The 23,716-nt window shown below is 38.6% G+C and overlaps 1 protein-coding gene across 3 annotated transcripts in view; it reads right to left on the bottom strand.

Annotated features, from left to right (window-relative positions):
• Positions 1 to 23,716, bottom strand: part of fdft1 (farnesyl-diphosphate farnesyltransferase 1) — a 50,167-nt gene that overhangs the window by 2,233 nt on the left and 24,218 nt on the right. For 2 of the 3 annotated variants that reach the window (XM_062044502.1, XM_062044503.1), the window contains 3 exons: positions 17,735 to 17,863; positions 17,456 to 17,647; positions 5,265 to 5,441 (listed from right to left, as the gene is read on the bottom strand). In XM_062044502.1, the coding sequence (XP_061900486.1) occupies positions 5,265 to 5,441; positions 17,456 to 17,647; positions 17,735 to 17,863 (498 nt within the window). Of the gene's footprint in view, positions 1 to 5,253; positions 5,442 to 17,455; positions 17,648 to 17,734; positions 17,864 to 23,716 lie in introns of all 3 variants that reach the window. The other variant, XM_062044504.1, reaches the window with a different exon arrangement.

Consider the following 23,716-nt stretch of genomic DNA (forward strand, 5'->3'; position numbering starts at 1 on the left):
TGAGGGTCCTAATGGATCGTGGGAAAGCTTGTAGTGAAGCGGGACATGCGGCAAGTTCGCCAAAATTTTTTAAACGGTTTAAAAAAATTCTGCGCTCTGTCAAGAATGGAATAAAGCGCCGAGAGCGTATGAAAGCGTGACAAAGCTCAGCAAAACTTGACTAAAAGCGTAGGAAAGCTTAACAGATCTTGGTTCAAAGCGCGGACCCCTACAAATAGGAAGTGACTGTGATATTGACTACTGACATTGAAACTTTTATGCAAAACCAACACAGGATTACAAATCCATTCTCTTTTGCATCATTTCCTTTTTTATACGATGATCATTGTTTCTGTACTTCTGTTAGAGTTTGCTGTTTGATGTTGCAGTTTGACATTACTGTCTATAATTTTTCTGTATGAAAATGTTAATAATAAAGAGAATATGTTACGTTTTATAAAAGAAATGCCTTTTATTATTTTCACCCAGCATAAGAAATGAAGGATAGATATTTATTAAGATGACAAAAATAAAAGAAATGAAGATATAAAACATAATATAACGAAAAAAGAATAAATTGAAAAAATAAATGAATATAAAAAATGTGTGGATAATTGCCTTTTATTATTTTCAACTAGCATAAGAAATGAAAGATAGATATTTATTAAGATGACAAAAATGAAAGAAATTAAGATATAAAACATAATATAACGAGAAAAAAAAAGAGAAATTGAAAAAATAAATGACTATAAAAAATGTGTGGATAATTGCCTTTTATTATTTTCAACTAGCATAAGAAATGAAAGATAGATATTTATTAAGATGACAAAAATAAAAGAAATGAAGATATAAAACATAATATAACGGAAAAAAAAGAGAAATTGAAAAAATAAATGAATATAAAAAATGTGTGGGTAATTGCCTTTTATTATTTTCAACTAGCATAGGAAATGAAAGCTACATATTTATTAAGATGACAAAAATAAAAGAAATGAAGATATAAAACATAATATAACGAAAAAAAAGAGAAATTGAAAAAATAAATGAATATAAAAAATTTATGGATAATTGCCTTTTATTATTTTCAACTAGCATAAGAAATGAAAGATAGATATTTATTAAGATGACAAAAATAAAAGAAATGAAGATACAAAACATAATATAACGAAAAAAAAAGAGAAATTGAAAAAATAAATGAATATAAAAAATGTGTGGAAAACAGTATACTGAGTTTTTCACATTTTTTTCTTATTTTTGTTGTAACAATGCACAACAGAGCTTGATAATCGTGTCAGAGCCTGATTTAAAGCGTCAGGATCGCATCAAAGCGTAATAAAGTTCAATAAAGCGTAATAAAACGTGTCAAAGCGTGATTTAAAGCGTATCAAAGCGGGATCAAAGCGTGAGGAACGGTAACAAAGCGGCAACTAATTCATATCAGAGCGTATCAAAGCATAACATTACTTCAGAGATCGGGATATTCGTGGAAAAATTGACAAAAATGACGGTGCTTTGCTCGCCGCTTTAAAGCGCGGCAAGCGCCGTTGGTGTGAACCAGGCATTAAGGACAAGTGGTAGAAAATGAATTATTAATCTACTTGTTCATTTACTGTTAATATCTGCTTACTTTCTCTTTTAACATGTTCTATCTACACTTCTGTTAAAATGTAATAATCACTTATTCTTCTGTTGTTTGGATGCTTTACATTAGTTTTTGATGATAGCACAAATTTGGGTATCAATCCGATACCAAGTCGTTACAGGATCATACATTGGTCATGTTCGAAGTCCTCATGTGTCCAGGGTCATATTTCCTGACTTTATCAACATAATATAAATGAAAAAAATACGAAAGAAGATGTTGTGATGCCAAAAAATATCGACGTAATCAAAGTAGTATTGACGAGATATGCTATTGTACTTGGTATCATTACAGTGGATGTCAGGTGTAGATCCACCAATGGCGTTTCTATACATTGTGATGCCGGTGAGCTACAGTGTGTAGTGAAGCATGTTTAGCTATTCCTCGTCCTGCAGGGATGATACTTGTAAGAAACTCACTTTATTTGTCGACATGGAGGCGAGGATTAGTGATTGAGAATTAGCTAAAACACTGCAGACTGCGGCTCGACTTTAGCAGCTAACGAGCTAGCAATGTCTTAAAGCACCTCTTCCTGAGGGCGTTTCAGTGTCATAACTTCACCTTTGTCGTTAGTTTTTTAAGCCAAAATGCGTCCGTTCTCCCTGTTCTGTCTACACACTGTGTCTGCTTGTAAGTACTCTGTGATTGTACACTGCCGAACACGCTCCTCTGCTCGTAAACCAGCAATGACACGACGTGACGACGGCAGGGGCGGCGGACCGGTACTTTTCAGAGGCGGTACAGTACCAAATATGATTCATTAGTATCGCGGCACTATACTAATACCGGTATACCGTAAAACCCTAAAATATATATATACATAATATATATTGATATGTAGCCGTTTTTGTTCACATGTTAAAGGTGTACAAAATACATGCATGTTTAACATATAGATTTCTTTCTTTCATGAAGACAAGAATATAAGTTGTTGTATTACTTGATTCTGATGACTTGCATTGATTGAATCAGACAGGATTCACAGTAGTGCTGACAACTTCCACATTTTTGATTTGACCTTGTGGAGGAAAAAAAAAGTCCTCCTTTCTGTCCAATACCACATTGAAGTGGTTGGTTTTGGCATCTTGTTTGTCCAGCTTTCATATTAGTTTTTATACACTTTACAAGAAATACATTGACGGCGAACTCCGTGGCTCGCTAGCTTGTTTGCACTAGCTTTCGGAGACTCTTATTTTGTTAGCGCAGGCAGGATGAAGCAGCACTTTATTGTGAAGACAGGAACTGTGCGGTCAGTTTTAAGGCTTTTGACAGGAGGTACGGTTTGAATAAAAATAGTTTCTCGCCTTCCTGACGGTCTTTTTTTCCTTCACACTGAGCGGGCAGCAGCCAGCAACATTTCACGAGATCCTCGGGTGCCTAAAAATGTCAATCAAGTAACGAAAGTGACGTCATATTGAAGATTTATGATCGCTAATTTTTAGGTCTATTTTTGCAATGCCTGGCTGGCGGTCAACTGATACACCCTCTGCGATCGACCGGTAGCTCGCGATCAACGTAATGGGCACCCCTGGTCTAGAGATTAGGTAGAAATGCAAAGGGCAAGAAATATTCTACATTTTCCATTAAAAAAGTTTTTGTTTAAGTTTGTTTTGAACATGAATACAGTTACAATAATAAATCCTTTTCTCATTGCTGTACATGTCCAAAAGGGGTTTGAAGAAGCTTTTTAAAACTTCAAAACAATTACGAACACATTTATTCACCTTCTGTTCTCAATTTGTAACACAATTTAAATCAATTAATAAATACAACAGTACCCGATACAGTATAAATAAATAAATAGTTAAGAAGTGATTCACATAATGACATGACTAAGATTGTCTCCTTTTCAATAAGGTTCAAAATGTTTATCAGAATTCTTCTTCTCTGTACTTTGAAAACACTGACTTAAAACAGTTTCTTAAACTGGATCATATTAGTACATTGTTTGATTTATTTGCTTAATCCATTCCATAATTCAATTCCACATACTGATGTGTTTGCTCTACCAACAGGATTGAATAAATTGAATAAACTTCCATTTATTAGCCGATAGAATATTCATGCAAGATGTTTAGTTTTTTTCAACATGCATGTCCAGTTCTATTCTAGCTAATTCCAATTTGTGCTCATTAACTGCCATTGAAGGCTCTGGATTGAACATTTCTGGGATCTTGCAAGACTATATAAATAACTGACATTAAAAATTGTAATATTTCCATCTAGCCACCAGAGGGAGACAACTGAGCTCTTGCAAACATACAGGGAGTAGGCCAGGCCTGGGCAATTATTTTGACTCCGGGGGCCAAATTTAGACAAACAAATGTGTCTGGGGGCCGGTATATCTGATTTTTAGGAACACTAATACAAAACCTCACAATAATGTCTGATTGAATGCTAAAAACGTTATGACATACCGCCTTAAAAAACTGAAGGGAATTTTAAATGTTTTACTGAATGAGACACCCAGAATGTACATGAAAATAAAGAATGTGGGTTTTACAATATTAACTATGAACGATAAAACACTGAATATTGACAACATATGAACGTCACACTCCCTCTTCATCGACATATTTTACAATCAAGCGAAACGCAACAAAAATGCAGCAAACGGTGAAATATGAACGTGAAGGGTAAAAAAAAAAACCCCCACCTACAATCTGATATATCACTAAACTTTAGAACTTTGTTGTAAAAATCTCCTTCCGCATCTGACCCTGACACCCGCATTTCAGGCTGGCTGCTCTGGAAACACTCTGTGGAAACGCTCCCCACCCACACTGCTTGGTGCCTCGTCTGAGCTGCTGTGACTTCGATTACCATAGTAACTAATTAGATTACCATCATTCAGGCCTCCGTCAGTCGTAACGACTATGGAAACTGCGCCAGTCCAGAGGTCAAGTTTAAACTCAGCGACAACGCCTGCTGTGGCTGATGAGTCTTCCTGTTGTTGTTTCCACGCTATGACACGAGGCTGGAGTGGCCCTGGTGCAAGCCAGGGCAGAGTAGTATGGAGGTCAAGCTGTTGCCCATGCAGCAGGACCCCCCTCTTCACACTGAAGATGGATCCAAAGGAGCAGCAAGAGCTGATACAATTTGGCACCAACCGTGTCGCAGGAGTTGCCAGTGCACCGTCCCCTAGAAAGGTATGCCACAAGGCAGGGGCGGTTTTGGATCAGAGTTTACCTTCTCCTTACTGGGCTGACGGGTCCCATCTACCCATGCGGCAGGTTGTACTGGGTTACATTTTACCAGTAGCAGCGATAACACCTGACCTTTACCATAGTAACTAGTATATCATGCAAAAGCGCAGATTCCAACCATTGAAATACTTTGTATAGTTCAATACTTACGGTCATTTGAAAACATCACTGCACATCATAATGGCAGCTACAGTTTCCATCTTAAAGATCTAAAAAAATTACTTGGGAATGTCCGGCGGGCCAGATTGACAAGTTTAATTTGCCCAGGTCTGGAGTAGGCTGTATAATTAAAATTTTTTACAATACCTGAATTTTGCTGTTTATTAGTAGGTAAATTGGTCTATTTAAACAAGAATAGTGAGAATAACACTGATGGTTGAAAGTTAGTAAGCAGGAAACTGCGTCAGACAAGACTAAACTGCTTACATTTGTCCTACCTGAGGAATTGCGCAGAAATTGAAGACGCTCTGGTTGCGTAGGCGAGACAGGTAAGCGATGACATCTGGCACGTGGTGCAGAGCATCAGTGACGAGCAGGTTGAGACACGACAGGGCTGATTCCAGCTTATCGGGCTGGGCCAAGTCCTCCAAGCGGTCTGCAAACTGGTTCCACGCCTTAAATGACAACCATGCACAGTTTTGCATGAGTTATGTAATGTTAATGTTTCATTGGAAGTGAACATTCGTGGAGATACTTGAGCCTTAAATCAGACTTAAATCATGTCCTTGTTTTAACCCGGGGTCAGCAACCCGCGGCTCTAGAGCCCTAGTGGCTCCCTGGACCTCTTTCAGAGATGTGTGAAATTGGTAAACGATGAAGAATAAATATATTTTTTGTTTTAATATATTTTCTGTAGGAGAAAAAACATGACACAAACCTTCCTAATTGTTAGAAATCCCACTGTTCGTGTTAAACATGCTTCACTGATGAGTAAAGCACTGTTTTGTCCTACAAATTTCAGCGATTCTTGAACTCATCGCAGTTTGTTTACATGTACAACTTTCTTCGATGCTGCCACGGAAAGACGTGTTTTATGTCACTCTTTCTTCGTCTCATTTTGTCCACCAAACGTTTTATGCTGTGTGTGAATGCACGAAGGTGAGTTTTGTTGATTTTATTGATTTTTTGGAGTGCTCATCAGGCATATTTGGTCATTCCATGACTGCAAGCTAATCAATGCTAACATGCTATTTAGGCTAGCTGTATGTACATATTGTATCATTGTGCCTCGTTTGTAAATTTGAACTCATTTAATTTCCTTTACTTATGTCCTCTGGCCTCACCTTTTTTCCTCCAAACATATTGCTGGGTATTGTGCCCAAACAGCACAATTTTTGTTTTATCTGACATTACATGGACAAAGATAAGACCTCCTGGAGGAAAGTTCTGTGGCTAAATCAGGCTAGAATTAAGGTTTTAGAATGGCCTTCCCAAAGTCCTGACTTAAACGTGTGGACAATGCTGAAGAAACAAGTCCATGTCAGAAAACCAACAGATTTAGCTGAACTGCACCAATTTTGTCAAGAGGAGTGGTCAAAAATTCAACCAGAAGCTTGCCAGAAGCTTGTGGATGGCTACCAAAAGTGGCTTATTGCAGTGAGACTTGCCAAGGGACATGTAACCAAATATTAACATTGCTGTATGTATACTTTTGACCCAGCACATTTGGTCACATTTTCAGTAGACACATAATAAATTCATAAAAGAACCAAACTTCATGAATGTTTTTTGTGACCAACTAGTGTGTGCTAATCTTTCCTGTGATAAAATGGCAACCAAGGTAATCAAAAAGGTCAACCAACGAACGAGATTTCTCTATAGAATCTCCTCTCTGGTCAACAAAAGCACCATGAGGATTCTGGCGGGAACTCTCGTTCAACCCTTTTTCGATTGCGCATGCACCTCCTGGTACCCTAGCACCTCCAAAACTCTCAAATCTAAACTCCAAACATCCCAGAACAAGCTAGTCAGATTACTTCTAGACCTCCACCCCAGATCCCACCTAACTCCTACCCACTTCTCCAAAGTGGGCTGGCTCAGGGTGGAGGACAGAGTAAAACAACTTGCACTGAGCCTAGTCTATAAAATCCGCTACACTTCCCTGATACCGAAGTACATGTCAAACTACTTCCTTAACGTAAATGACCGCCATAACCACAACACCAGGGGGAGCTCCACTAACCACGTTAAACCCAGATTCCGATCTAAAAAAGGTTTTAACTCATTCTCTTTCTATGCCACATCAATGTGGAATGCGCTCCCAACAGGTATAAAAGAAAGGGCATCTCTATCCTCCTTCAAAACCGCAATAAAAGTACACCTCCAGGCAGCTACAACCCTAAACTAACACCCTCCCCGGATTGTTAAAGGCCTACTGAAATGAATTTTTTTATATTTGAACGGGGATAGCAGATCCATTCTATGTGTCATACTTGATCATTTCGCGATATTGCCATATTTTTGCTGAAAGGATTTAGTAGAGAACAACAACGATAAAGGTTGCAACTTTTGGTCGCTGATAAAAAAAAAGAAGCCTTGCCTGTACCGGAAGTAGCGTGACGTCACCGGAGGAAGGACTCCTCACATTTCCCCATTGTTTACAATGCAGCGAGAGAGATTCGGACCGAGAAAGCGACGATTACCCCATTAATTTGAGTGAGGATGAAAGATTCGTGGATGAGGAAAGTGAGAGTGAAGGACTACAGTGCAGTACGTATCTTTTTTCGCTCTGACCGTAACTTAGGTACAAGCTGGCTCATTGGATTCCACACTTTCTCCTTTTTCTATGGTGGATCACGGACTTGTATTTTAAATAAGGCTGAAACGACGCGTCGACGTAGTCGACGTCATCGGTTACGTAAATACGTCGACGCCGTTTTTGTGCGTCGACGCGTCGCATATTTACGTCACACTACCGTCATGGTGAAGCGCAAAGCAGACGATCAAAGCAGATGATGCGAGCGGTGCGAGCGAGGGGGAAAAATCTCGCCAAAAGTCGTCAAAAGTGTGGAAGTATTTCAATACACAGCCTAATAATGTTGTTGTATGCGCACTGGGTCGAGCGTAAATGGCCTATCATAGCAGCACAACGGCTATGAACGAACATTTGAAAAGAAAACCATCAACCATCAACTAGTCAATCGTCCACGTGAGCATACGTTGTCATCATTACACAAAAACATGAATGTGTCATTTGTATCTGCTAGGGGTGTAACGGTACGTGTTTTGTATTGAACCGTTTCGGTACGGGGCTTTCGGTTCGGTACGGGGGTGTACCGAACGAGTTTCTAAGCTAAAGCTAACTTTAGCTGCTAAAGTCTTAACAAGCTGCTTCGCTCCTTCTGCCTCTGTCTCAGCACGCAGCATTGTCCCACCCACACAACCATCTGATTGGTACACACGAAGCATTATCAGCCAATCAGCAGTGCGTATTCAGAGCGCATGTAGTCAGCGCTTCAGCGTGGAGCAGACAGGTGTTTAGCAGGTGAGCATCAGGCAGCGGACTCTCCCCAAATGATAATAAACACCTCCCAGTCAACTACTAGTAACATCACTATGAGCCAGTTGACCTTCTAGAAACTTAAACTGCAGCTCAGCTCACTCGCAGTCCTGGCTTGAGGTGAAGGCTAATTAGCTCTCAGTTCCAGCCACATCGACCCCTTCTGAGCGCCTATTTTCAGCTGCTGGGAATATTGTAAACCTGAAAAGAACCAGAGCATGTAGACATGCTAACCTTTCTTCATTACAACAGTTAGTCACTCACTGGAATGAGTAGAATTGGTTATTGTGTACTGTGTTGGACTGGATGTTTAATTTGCACTGGATGTTGACTTTTATATTTGCACATTAAAAAGCAAATAAGCTACTTTTAATTTTGTTAAAGGTTAAAAGTTTTAAATGTTTACATTGTTACAGAAGATTTAGTCATGTTGTTGTCAATGTTGACTGAGTGGCCATACTTCTTTTTTTTTGTAAATAAAAGCCATGCCTTTTAAAAACTGGCTTACATTTATTTTTTCATCTTCATTTTGAATAAAAAAATAATCGGTAAAAGGAAAAATAATCTATAGATTAATCGAAAAAAATAATCTATAGATTAACCGATTAATCGAAAAAATAATCTATAGATTAATCGACAGAAAAATAATCGTTAGCTGCAGCCTTAATTTTAAACCACCTGGGATACTATATCCTCTTGAAAATGAGAGTCGAGAACGCGAAATGGACATTCACAGTGACTTTTATCTCCATGACAATACATCGGCAAAGCTCTCTAGCTACTGAGCTAACGTGATAGCATCGGGCTCAAATGCAGATAGAAACTAAATAAATAAATCCCTGACTGGAAGGATAGACAGAAGATCAACAATACTATTAAACCACGGACATGTAAATACACGGTTAATAATTCCCAGCTTGGCGAAGCTTAAAGGCCTACTGAAACCTACTACTACCGACCACGCAGTCTGATAGTTTATATATCAATGATGAAATCTTAACATTGCAACACATGCCAATACGGCCGGGTTAACTTATAAAGTGACTTTTAAAACTTCCCGGGAAATATCCGGCTGAAACGTCGCGGTATGATGACGTATGCGCGTGACGAAGTCAGAGTAACGGAAGTTATGGTACCCGTAGAATCCTATACAAAAAGCTCTGTTTTCATTTCATAATTCCACAGTATTTTGGACATCTTTTGCAATTTGTTTAATGAACAATGAAGGCTGCAAAGAAGACAGTTGTAGGTGGGATCGGTGTATTAGCAGCGGACTACAGCAACACTACCAGAGGACTTTGTTGGAGCGCTAGCCGCGCTAGCCGCCGACCTCACCTTGACTTCCTACGTCTCCGGGCCGCCAAACGCATCGGGTGAAGTCCTTCGTCCTTCTGCCAATCGCTGGAACGCAGGTGAGCACGGGTGTTGATGAGTAGATGAGGGCTGGCTGGCGTAGGTGAAGAGCTAATGTTTTTAGCATAGCTCTGTGAGGTCCCGTTGCTAAGTTAGCTTCAATGGCGTCGTTAGCACAGCATTTTTAACCTTCGCCAGCCTGGAAAGCATTAACCGTGTATTTACATGTCCACGGTTTAATAGTATTGTTGATTTTCTATCTATCCTTCCTTCTATCCTTTATTTTTTTGTTTCTATATGCAGTTAAAGCACGATGCTATCACGTTAGCTCATAGCTAAAGCATTTCACCGATGTATTGTCGTGGAGATAAAAGGCACTGAATGTCCATTTTGCGTTCTCGACTCTCATTTTCAAGAGGATATAGTATCCGAGGTGGTTTAAAATACAAATCCGTGATCCACAATAAAAAAAGGAGAGTGTGGAATCCAATGAGCCAGCTTGTACCTAAGTTACGGTCAGAGCGAAAAAAGATACGTCCATCACTGTCTCTCAAGTCCTTCACTGTAACGTTCCTCATCTACGAATCTTTCATCCTCGCTCAAATTAATGGGGTAATCATCACTTTCTCGGTCCGAATCTCTCTCGCTCCATTGTAAACAATGGGGAATTGTGAGGAATACTAGCTCCTGTGACGTCACGCTACTTCCGGTACAGGCAAGGCTTTTTTTTTATCAGCGAGCAAAAGTTGCGAACTTTATCGTCGATTTTCTCTACAAAAAGCTCTGTTTTCATTTCATAATTCCACAGTATTCTGGACATCTTTTGCAATTTGTTTAATGAACAATGAAGGCTGCAAAGAAGACAGTTGTAGGTGGGATCGGTGTATTAGCAGCGGACTACAGCAACACAACCAGGAGGACTTTGTTGGAGAGCAGACGCGCTAGCCGCCGACCTCACCTTGACTTCCTACGTCTCCGGGCCGCCAAACGCATCGGGTGAAGTCCTTCGTCCTTATGCCGATCGCTGGAACGCAGGTGAGCACGGGTGTTGATGAGCAGATGAGGGCTGGCTGGCGTAGGTGGAGAGCTAATGTTTTTAGCATAGCTCTGTGCGGTCCGGTTGCTAAGTTAGCTTCAATAGCGTCGTTAGCACAGCATTGTTAACCTTCGCCAGCCTGGAAAGCATTAACCATGTATTTACATGTCCACGGTTTAATAGTATTGTTGATTTTCTAACTATCCTTCCAGTCAGGGGTTTATTTTTTTTGTTTCTATATGCAGTTAAAGCACGATGCTATCACGTTAGCTTGTAGCTAAAGCATTTCGCCGATGTATTGTCGTGGAGATAAAAGGCACTGAATGTCCATTTCGCGTTCTCGACTCTCATTTTCAAGAGGATATAGTATCCGAGGTGGTTTAAAATACAAATCTGTGATCCACAATAGAAAAAGGAGAAAGTGTGGAATCCAATGAGTCAGCTTGTACCTAAGTTACGGTCAGAGCGAAAAAAAATATGTATTTCACTGCATTCTAGTCCGTCACTCTAAAGTTCCTCGTCCACGAATCTTTCATCCTCGCTCAAATGGGGTAATCGTCCGAATCGCTCTAGCTGCGTTGAAAACAATAGGAAAATATGAGGGAGTGAACAACTGACAACGTCACGCTACTTCCGGTAGGGGCAAGTTTTTTTTTTATCAGAGACCAAAAGTTGCGAACTTTATCGACGTTGTTCTATACTAAATCCTTTCAGCAAAAAAATTGGCAATATCGCAAAATGATCAAGTATGACACATAGAATGGATCTGCTATTCCCGTTTAAATAAAAAAAATTCATTTCAGTAGGCCTTTTATTAATAATCAAATGTAGATACTTTTTCTTATGGCTTCTGATCTCTCTCTCTCTCTCTCTCTCTCTGTCTCTCTCTCTCTCTAGTAGATTGCACAGTACAGTACATATTCCGTACAATTGAATACTAAATGGTAACACCTGAATAAGTTTTTCAACTTGTTTAAGTCGGGATCCACGTAAATCAATTCATGGTAAAGAGAGTGGAGAGACAGACAAGACACCCGGTTTGCTTGGGGTTTTTTTGTATCGATTATCGATTTCCGCCAGTGTTTTGTTTTGTTTATATTTGCCGGGTCAGATTTCCGTCCTCGTTTATTGCGTTTTTGTTTTGATTCGCCAAAAGTTTTATCAATGACAAATACTGCCTCAGTTTGCACTTGGACAAGTTTACCGCGAGGGCTGTCAAAATAAAGACTTCATGGTAAACACTAAGGTGAGTGTAAAGTCAACATTCATAACTCCAGTAAATTAGTTATTTTAGTCTTTGTGAGTCCATGGAAACTTCACTTTTATCTCCCGCTGGATCCACATCGTTCGAGAATGGAGACAGGTTAGCTGTTAGCTTCAAGCTAACCAGCACCCGAGCAGACTCCTCCACCCCAAAAACATACTTTGCAGGCCAAAAAACGAGGCGATTGTTTGCCTTTTGAAGTGTTAATGTGCGAGGAGTGTTCGAAAGGAGTCTTGAAGAAGTGGCTGACAAGTTAGCATCGCTGACAGTGACGTCATCACCGTCATTGTTTACTGAAGCAGAGATGGTGACTGTGCGTTATGATAAACACGCATGCGTCGCCAGGCTCTGCTTTTTATCCATAGATTTATCAGATTAAATTTTGTATTATTTATAGCAGGGGTGTCAAAAGTGTGCCCCGGAGGCCATTTGCAGCCCACAGTTAATGTTTTAAAGTCCCACGGCACATTCTAAAAATACTATTAAAATAAACAAAAACATAAAAAAAGTGAAATAAAAAAGCTTAAAGGTGAAATGTATTTTAGAAAAAGTTGCAATGTTGACTAATAAAACAAAGCTGTTTTTTTTTCCTTTCAAACTGTCATTGCTCAAAACATAATATTGAATCAAAATCAATGTTATTATGAATTATTGACCTATCCAAGGTTCCGATTACTTCACATCAAATATTCCACTTTGAAATATATTTTTGGTGGAAGATTTTGCATATTTTGTGTGTTTGCCTACCAGCAGCGGTAAAGTTCAGATCAATGAAGGAAAGAAGAAAGTGAATGAATGTTTATAACTGAATACATTTACATATGTATACAAATGTGTTTTCTTTTTTTGATATTTTTTTTAATGAATTAAGAATTGTTTATGACAACCTTTTTCCAAAACACAATATAGAATGTGAGATATAACAGGATAATACATACGTTTATAAAAAAAATTCAAAACGCTTACAAAAAAGTGGGACCCCAAAAATCTACTGTGTGACCCCATTTTTATGACTTGATGGGGTCCCTGGGACCCCATTTTGAAAATTCCTAGCGCCAACACTGCTGTCAACAGAGGAGAAAAAAATGCTTTATTTAAATAAATATATTATTTATAAAGCAAGTTCGAGTATCATTGGCAAATTTTCACCTAGTCCCTGCCTTGGTGTGCTGTCCGCCTTGGCACGCATATATGTGTCCTCTTTTTGGGATTTCAGAATATGGTCAGCCTATCTAATATAGCTAATATAGAGACTTACATCATGCGTTGCCTTCATTATAACACTTATATAAGGCTTTAAATTTTTTGCAGCTCCAGACAGATTTTTATTGTTATTTTTAGTCCAATAAGGCTCTTTCAACATTTTGGGTCGCCGACCCCTGGTTTAACCGCTCTGAAACATTTGTAGGCCACAGAAAGTTGCACCATTCACATCCACTGCACGCCATGGGAAAGCCAAAGGATTAAAATTGAAGCACACCTAAATTACCAAGATTTGTTTTTAAAGTTATTTGTTCATTTTTGAAATACACTCTAATTAAATCTAGGATTGCAATTATTAAGCAATTACATTGATTAATTCAATTAGAAAAAAAGTGCATTGTGAAACTATTACAAGTTGATAAAGACTACAGTGGTGGACATGCGCAAATTTTCAGGATTTATGCAGATCTCAAATACACATCAGCAGGTACCAGAAGGTAAGAACAGTTGGTTTTGCATAATATTGTGAAACAAAACGCAAGATAATATGTCTGCTGATGGGTGCCCTTTTGCGGTCCTTATACGCACACCATAGTAATACATAATCTCTGACTACTGTAGCTGTAATGGGCAAACAATCCTTCAAGCGGTGCGGCTTCAAAGTCATACTAAAACATTTGGACAGATTTTTGAGTGCCGTGTGTAATGTTCTTTATTTTCAATGGAACATTAGAAGTTTTGGTGTTGTTTACTGGCATCATATTGCAGTCTACATGTATCTCTTATGTGTGAGAACCATCTACTGGTCACACTTATCATTACACCATGTACCAAATAAAACTGCTTCATGGTCCGTAAGCAAACCAGAATTATTCCGTACATTAGGCGCACCGGGTATAAGGCGCACTGTCGATTTTTGAGAAAATGAAAGGACTTTAAGTGTGCCTTATAGTCCAAAAAATACGGTATACAGTTTTTATATTCCCCAGGCATTTTTTTCCACAAATTTAAATGTCTTTAAATACACATTAACACAAAGTGATGTAGTTTAGAAGTGGCAGTGGCATGGACGCCATGCAAGTTTTAAATAAAATCATGAATTAATAATTATGTTATTGTATCCATGTTAGCATTTAAGATAGCTAGCAATTAGCGCTCCAGTTACCTGCAAATAAATAGCACACCAAGCGTCTTTTTGTGTCGTCCTCACCAGTTTCGGGTCCTAAATGGCCGTCAAAGTGTACCAACTTGTCGGAATACCTACTCAGACTTCTTCTGATTTATGATCTACAATAAACTTAAAGGAAGCAAGGAAGCGAGGAAGCAGCGGACCACTTGATGTACACATAGGCACATAAGCTTGTGATCACATCGCCGCTACAAATAGTTTGTCTGCGTTAGCACTTATAATAACAATATAATACAGTGTTTCCCATAAACTGCCAAGATACCTGTAGCGGTGGGGGCGTGGCTAGGCGTGGTCACCATGACATCATCAAGTAATTTGCATAATTTACTACAATGATATGATTTTCTCTAAAAAGGCTAAAAAAATGTATACTTACTAATTAATAATAACAGTTTTGTTTTAAACGTCCATCCATCCATCCATCCATTTTACAATATAATTACAACACTTTATGTACATATTTATATACAGATTTGAACAATAAGTTATTCACTGAAATATATTTATCAATTGTGGTTCTTACAAAAAATATATCTTATAAAAATATAAAAGCTAAAATGTCTCTTAAAGCTCTGCTCCTTTAATTAGTGCATACTAAATAATTTAACTTTAGCCTACTACTACAACCATATTATTTACCAGCAACATAAAGTGAAACAGAGGCAGAGGTGTCCTGCCACAGTCAGTAACAAATAAACAGAAAACAGTAGTGGTGGTAGATAGACACAAAGCTTCATCAAACATCTGGGGCCGTACTTATCAAGCTTCTTAGAGTGCCATTTTACACTTAAGTCCTGAGAATTTGCGAAATTTAGTCCTACTCTCAAACTTAAGAATAAAAGCTTTTTATCAACGTTCTTAAGTCTAAGAATCACTCCTACTCTCCACGATATTTAAGAGACCTTCAGAGGTGTCTTAAGTGGTTAGGAGTTGCCAGCAGGGGATGGCACTGAGGCGAGAGAGACGTGCGCGAACGTTCAGGGAGCGGAACTATGTCCTGGATTTGTTTGATGACGAGCAGCTGATCAAACGGTATCGTTTAGACAGAGCGGGTATTATTTTTGTCACAGATTTAATACTTTTTGATTCCTTGTTGATTTCTGCATGTGGCTGCAGTGGGCTAGTATATATAGAGCCACCCACACCAGTTTCAAATTAGTTGCCTAATTAATGAATTGGAAAGAAAATGTTATGAGAGTAGCGTATGTGTGTGGCCGTGAGGTGAGTGACGTCAGTGAGTGTGTGGGCGAGAGAAGAGAGGGAGCGGTAGTGTGAGTGCCGGCGGGGACTAGTTTGTTTTGTATTATTTTGTAGTTTATTGTCAAAATATACACTCCCATTGTCCACTTAAATATTTCCAAGATATTTCTTTATTCTTAGACAACGGATTCCCTTCCGTGATTGGTCATTTCTATGGACACAGAAATGACATCACCTAAAATTCCATTTACGGCACATAGTAATGTCGTAATTCAGCTCTGAGTGTGACACTTAAGATTCAGGCCTACACTTCGCTGAAAGTGTGAGTAAGACGCTTGATAACTAACTTTTAAGTACAGCTTTCAGCGAAGAATTTATTTACTCTTAAGTCAACTCTTAGCAGACTTCTTAGGAGTAATTCTAAGAAGCTTGATAAGTACGGCCCCTGATCCACTGAACAAAGAGCTCCAAAAATCTTGATCCTACACTTCTCTTTTGTAAAGTAAATCTGAACAGCCGATATGGGCATCTGCATCAACTATATGATTTGCCTGAGAAGCTGGACAGGACAAAAAATAAAAAAATAAAAAAAATAAAATAAAAAATAAAATAATAATAATTAAAAAATGTTTAGTGGCGGCCTTAATTCTTTCGTGGCGGGCCACCACAAATAAATGAATGTGTGGGAAACACTGTAATACTTGGTTAATATTCAATTCAAGAAATGTAAATGGAGTTTTGTTGTTACTTTTTGAATGTTTAATTATTGCCTTTTATGGGTGGAATAGAGGACCTAGCATTGGTTTTACCCCATCCATCCAACCATTTTCTACCCCTTGTCCCTTTTGGGGTCGCGGGGGGTGCTGGAGCCTATCTCAGCTGCATTCGGGTGGAAGGCGGGGTAAACCCTGGACAAGTCGCCACCTCGTCGCAGGGCCAACAGAGATGGACGGACAACATTCACACACTAGGGCCAATTTAGTGTTGCCAATCAACCTATCCCCAGGTGCATGTCTTTACATTTGTTTAATATTTAGAATGCATAAAAAAAAAAATCCATCCGTCGTCATGTCTTTCATAATGATTGTGAACGATGGGCAAAATTCCATAAGAAGTGCAGTTCCCCTTTTGGAGACACATTCCACTTTGCACACGTTTAGTAGATCAGCTTTACGTGTGCTATCAGGTTTGCACGTCTTTTAGTACACGCAAACCTTTAGTAAATCAGGCCCTAAGTGTCAGCTAGTAATTAGCTCGCCAGTTGTCAGCTATGGATTAGCGTGCTAGTAGCCAGCTAGCTATTAGAGTCGTTACACAGTAATATATTATTTGAATAGTTTAGTATTGCACAATAAAAAGGTACCTTTAGGACCAGTTTGAGTTCAAACACAATTGTATACAGGATATATAAATAGGGAGTCCCTTGCTCGTCTCTCCATCAGTTTGGGGTCCTTGGCAAAACTTTGTAGACCCCCGTTTAACTGATTACAACAAACTAATCGATAGATTACTTGATTACTAAAAATAATTAATGGCTGCAGCACTAGTTGATCCAATGTGCTTAGTCTCAACTTGCTATTAGCATGAATGCCATGTGGCTATATTTTATGCATTTTCTAACATTATGCTAAAAACTCACTCCTGTTGATTTCAACCCTATTACTCAAATGAGTCACCTTTGGCTTGGAAATTTAGTTATGCAGTTCCCTGAGATGGGCCAATACACATTTGGAGTAGCGGACTATGTATACTATCAGTTTTAGAATTGGAAAAAGGCAGAAATCTATGTTTATTTTGAGATAGTTACAACATGGTGGAACGGCTCCTAGAAGTTCTCCACATGCAAAACAAACACAAGTGCACAAAAAAAGAGCACGTTCCCACCTCTCGCGGCCAGAAAGCACGTCCCTGCTGCGTGTCCTCCAGATAATCTCGAATGATGTTTGTCTTCTGCAGGAAGAGCCCCATAGAGTTGGCCAAGCCCGTGTCCCAGCCCACCTCAGGGTCCTCCAGCCGGGACGCCGAGAACAGGCGAGAGAGGCCGATGCCCACGAGCCCTGCCACATAGTGGCAATACTGACAGGACACACACAGGCACACTAGGAGGGTATTCACGTAGAAGATGTGCACGTTTGGTCACAGAAGCACAAATATAAAGCCAACCTGATCCCACTCTTTCATGGAGTCCACGTTCTTCTCCAGGAATTCGGCCATTCCTGCTCCCATTTGGTGACAGATGTCTGAGATGACCTCCCTGTATTCCTGAGCCAAATTTCGGAATTCCAGTGATATCTGCTTGGCAAAAACACACAGATTGTTGTCACATTTATTACCAAATTCACAAGAACTGTTTTTATAGCAACCAACACATGTCCTGCATGCTGACCCCTGATTTCCACAGGGCGCGTCACGAAACGCCACTGCCATCTGTCGTCTGGCAATCCCCATCGCCGTTCTGTTGCGGCTCCGCCGTGCCGTGAAATAGCGCTGACTATTACGAGATCTCGCGAATCTGCGCATAATCATGTGATGAAGTAAACACCGAAGTAAACATTGTGAAGTGTCTCGAGCTTTGCCGTCCATCAGTACCCACAGGCTGTGACGGCATGGACTTGACTCAAGAAAAAGACGAGAGTTTTGCCTTGCAGAACTACCACCGTATTTTTCGGACAATAAAGCGCACTTAAAATCCTTTCATTTTCTCAAAACTCGACAGTGCGCCTTGTAACCCGGTGCGCCTAATGTACAGAATCATTTTGGTTGTGCTTACCGACCTTGAAGCTATTTTATTTGGTACATGGTGTAATGATAAGTGTGACCGGTAGATGGCAGTCACACATAAGAGATACATGTGGACTGCAATATGATGGCAGTCACACATAAGAGATATATGTAGACATATATGTAGACTGCAATATGACTCAAGTAAACAACACCAAAATGTTATATGTTCCATTGAAAATATAGAACATTACACATGGCGCTCAATCTATCAAAATGTTTTGGTACAACTTTGGTAAGCTATGAAGGCGCACCGCTTGATGGATTGTACTGTGCTTCAACATACGAGTATTATTATGGTGTGCGTATAAGGTAAGACTTTATCTGGCGTTTTGTATTGCAATATTATACAAAAGCAACTTTTCATACCTTCTGGTAACTGCTGATCTGTACTTGGGATCTGCATAAGTCCTGAAAATTTGCACGGGTCCGCCTTTGTCGTCCGTAGCGACACCGTAGTCGATAAGCATCTTCTTTTTCTCTATCTTCTTGTTATGGGACATTCATCCTTCGCTGTTGCCATTTCTAATATAAAGTAGTGTAAAGTTCTTACTTATATCTGTCAGTAAACTCGCCATGAAAGCGCTAAAATATACCGGTGTAGTGAGTTTACATTACTCACCCAAGGAACTTTAGTTATTAGAGAATTCCGGTCGGACGGTTTTTCACGGGACACATTTCCGGCGTTGTTATTGCACTAGTGAGCCACGGATGAGGAGATGCTGCTCCGTTATTGATTTAAGTAAAGTCTGAATGTCATTAAAACAGTTAGCTCCATCATTTGACACTTCTTCCACTCCCGTCCTTGCACGCTACACAGCTACAACAAAGATGACGGAGAAAAGACGCTGCCGAAGGTGAGCCACGTAAATAAGACCGCCCACAAAACGGTGTATCCTGAAGCGACTGTCAGAAAGCGACTTGAAGATGATCTGTAAAACATAATCTATGCAACATTTTGACCAAAGAACCACCGTTACATGTTATGTAGACCACAAGGAAGAGTTTTCCATTTAGAAAAAAAAAAAATATATATATATGACCCTCTTAGTGCGCCCTATAATCCGGTGCGCCTTTTGTATGAAAAAAGACCTGAATAGACCCACTCGTCGTCAGTGCGCCTTATAATCCGGTGCGCCATATGGTCTGGAAAATATGGTATTTTATTTTTTTGGTAGCAAGTAACAACACAACAGTAACATCTGGCGAGCGTTGTAGATACACACACAACTCCCTTGAACCAAGCTCCTGCCTCCGCGACCCCCGTATGAGCTGGCATTTGAAACAGGACCCTATATGCCAGTGGTTCTCAAACTTTTTTTGTCATCCCCCACTTTGGACAAGGGGGAGTTTTCAAGCCCCACCTGCCCCCATCGCCCCAACAGAACGCTAATGCCAAGCTTAACATTTTCAAATTTATCGAACATCAAGTAACATCAAGTTTTATACATTCAAACTCAATAACATAAAATAAAATCAAGTTCAATAATAAATAAAATAACTGTGCAGCTGTGGTATAACTTGCATCAAGTTCAATATCAAATAAAATAACTTGCATCAATTCAATAATAAATAAAACAAAAGTGTTATAACTTGCATCAAGTTCAATAATAAATCAAAAAAAGTGTTATAACTTGCATCAAGTTCAATAATAAATCAAATAAAAGTGTTATAACTTGCATCAAGTTCAATAATAAATCAAATAAAAGTGTTATGACTTGCATCAAGTTCAATAATAAATCAAATAACTTGCATCAAGTTCAATAATAAATAAAACAAGTGTTAACTTGCATCAAGTTCAATAATAAATAAAACAAAAGTGTTATAACTTGCATCAAGTTCAATAATAAATCAAAAAAAGTGTTATAACTTGCATCAAGTTCAATAATAAATCAAAAAAAGTGTTATAACTTGCATCAAGTTCAATAATAAATAAAACAAAAGTGTTATAACTTGCATCAAGTTCAATAATAAATCAAATAAAAGTGTTATAACTTGCATCAAGTTCAATAATAAATCAAGTAACTTGCATCAAGTTCAATAATAAATGAAAATAAAAGTGCCACTTTGCAATCTTTGCCAAAAATAGGAGGACAGGGCAAGTGAATATGAGTTTTACAGTACTCCAGCATTAGTGGCTGCAATGAGCCTGTTTTGCACTGCACAGCTTTTCAAATCGGGGTTGCAGGCTTGACACTGCCACTGTTAAAACCTCATTGAATTCGGGGCTGAGCTGCCTTGACGCGAGTGTTTCCCGGTGAATGACACATTGTGTCCAATGCGCATTTGGCGCAACCCTCTTTATTAGAGCCTGCAGCCCGTTTCTTGACTTTGCCATGCGCGCCATCAGAGCAAAAGCCCACACAGTTTTCCCATTTAAGGTCGTGTTCTTTGAGGAAACTGTCCATTATCTTGAACAGCTCATCAGCAGTGGCTCTATTTTTTATGTATTTGCAAAACAGCAAATCCTCGCACAGTGACTCGCCATTCACAAAGCTTCCGCTTAGCCCCGCCCCCATTGGTTACTGTTGCTGTCTGTCAAACTTTCGCTCCTACCTAGAAATGTAAAGCATACAGGAAAAATAAGTAATTTACATTTATCTATATAGCGGATTTCACAGACAGAATCACAAAGTGATTTCCAGTGTGTATAGAAAATGAAAGCATAGTAAAAAAATAAATAAAAGAATATAATAATAAAAAAATAAAAAAAATAAAAGTGAAATTTCCCTCCGTTCCTCACGCCCCACCTGTCATGTCTCTATTCCCCACCAGTGGGGCGCGCCCCACACTTTGAGAAACGCTGCTATATGCGCACATAGCTGCCCGGGATATGCCTGTATAAGATTATTTCGTTTTGGATCTCCAGATTCAGTATTTGGGTCAAAAAAGTTAAATTATGTCTGAAAACCTTTTACGAATTGTCCGTCCCTGCCCATGAAGACGTTTCACAGTAGGGTCCCACGATGAATAAAATCGAATCGACATCAAGGACTTAATTAATGCGGTAAATAACCGCAAGCGGCTGAGGTTTTATTTCTCCGCATTTGACCGGCATTTGAGTGACACACATGTTCACCAATCACAATTGTTGAGCCTCGCGTTTGTTTGTCTCTCGCTTCAAACTGGAAGAAAGACGTCTTACTTTGTGCATCGCTCTCAGCACCTGAGCGCGTTTATTTCAATTTAACTGTAGAATTAACTGAACAGACTGAAGCCTCTTTTCACTCATTCACAATCTTTGTCTCGGCGGAGACTAGAGCAGGGTGCTGCCGCGAACACAATCACAGTACAGAGAGCCTCGGGACTTTTGCCAGGAACTACTTTTAGCAGCAATGTGATCACAAGAGAGCTAACTCTGTGATCACCAACTCGCCTCTGAGTTGGTGAAAGCTAATTCTAGATGATAAATTATGCCTCTCACCTGGATAGTACAAGGATGAGGACATAAACCCACAAGTTGGTCAACTTTGACATCTAACTTAGACCAGGAGATGCCCAGAAAGACACAACAAGACGCTCGTTTTAACCCTTTGAGAGGTTTATAGAATAGAATGGACTTTATTGTCATTATATTTGCATATAACGAGATTAAGGACTCCAACTTAAGGTGCGGTAGTGGAAACAAATATGGGATAAAAATAAATTACACAAGAAGTAATAAAGATAAAAAATAAGAATTGAAATAAACAGACTACTATCCAATAAAAATAAGAAGCAATCCTGTATGTTTTGATGAATTGTTGATGTAAAGGGGAAGATATAAACATCCTATCAGTCATATTCCAGTGAGAGCAGACGTTGTACAGTAAGTGATTGTTTTATTATGTTTATTGTCTCTCATCAAGTCTGCCATGATTAGTAGTGTTGTTGTTGAAGAGAAAAGTGAACGTTGTGATGCGTCTGTGAAAAACACAGCTGTATGCTTAAAATGATCAAAATATGTAAATATTACATGAATATTACTACATTATATACTGTATATACTTACATCATGTATATATTACATGTTATTATGAATGTTACTACATTACATATATACTTACATCATGTATACATTACACGACCGAACGAGCGAAAATGCTGATGTGATCACCTGATGGCAATAAACAAAAAGACAACGTCCAACCTCATTTTTCCAACTCGAAATAAAATGAACTTAAAGATGTTCAATATGTATTTAGGTTAAATTTTTGCTTACAGAATTGAGTCAATTTTATTTTTTTGGTTGTTTATTTGTTTAGGATAAAGCTATTTACTAAAAGGTTACATGCATTATTACTATTATATATTATAATTATATTACATTACATTATAAAGACTGGATATTTTGTACAGGTTATTTCTTCAATTTCAGAGCATGATGTAGACAAAAGCTCTGAGTCTGTCGGCATAAAGTCAAATATGTTTTTAATTAAATTAGTGCATATTGTTCTAATGTGTGACACCTTGAGACAACAATATGTTGATTGACAGTCTAAAAGTAACATCTCCTCCTTCACTCGTTATTTTCACAGTTTTAAGCATTTTTATGTAGAAAAAACCCCCATCTCAAACGCAGGCAAAACTGGACAATCATGCATTACATACTATACATTACCTTTTGTACTATATTAATTTATATTAGGGCTGCAACAACAAATCGATTAAAATCGATTATAAAAATAGTTGGCGATTAATTTAGTCATCGATTCGTTGGATCTATGCTATGCGCATGCGCAGAGGCAATATTATTATTTTTTATTTTTTTTAAAACTGCAACATGTACAAACAGCTGAGAAACAATAATCAAAATAAGTATGGTGCCAGTATGCTGTTTTTTCCCCCCCAAAAATACTGGAAAGGATAGAAATGTAGTTTGTCTCTTTTATCCGATTATTAATCGATTAATCAAAGTAATAATCGACAGATTAATCGATTATCAAATTAATCGTTAGTTGCAGCCCTAATTTATATATATTTATATATATATTTTTTATGTCATTGCCTGAAATAAAAAAATATATAAAAAAATAAAATGAATGAATGAGTCGCAATTAAGCCCTATTTCAAAGTGTAAAATTCTCGCTAGCCTGCTAACATTAAAGTGCTAGCTTTTTGAGCTAATTTTGCAACCGTTTAACCTACAGTCATATAACTTGGTATTTGACAGCTGTTAACTGTTTGTGTGCTAACATTAGCATGCTAGATAGCTAACTTAAGCATGCTAACTTTTTCCCATCTAATTTTACACTTTTTTCTTTATTTTAAAGGTTAAAGATTAAAGTACCAATGATTCCGCAGCCATACACCTTACAGCCGTGTTACTTGAAATGTGACACATGCTAACTGTTAGCATGCCGACGTTAGCACACATGCCAACAT

Source organism: Entelurus aequoreus, linkage group LG04, assembly GCF_033978785.1.
Source record: "Entelurus aequoreus isolate RoL-2023_Sb linkage group LG04, RoL_Eaeq_v1.1, whole genome shotgun sequence".
Lineage (NCBI taxonomy): Eukaryota > Metazoa > Chordata > Actinopteri > Syngnathiformes > Syngnathidae > Entelurus > Entelurus aequoreus.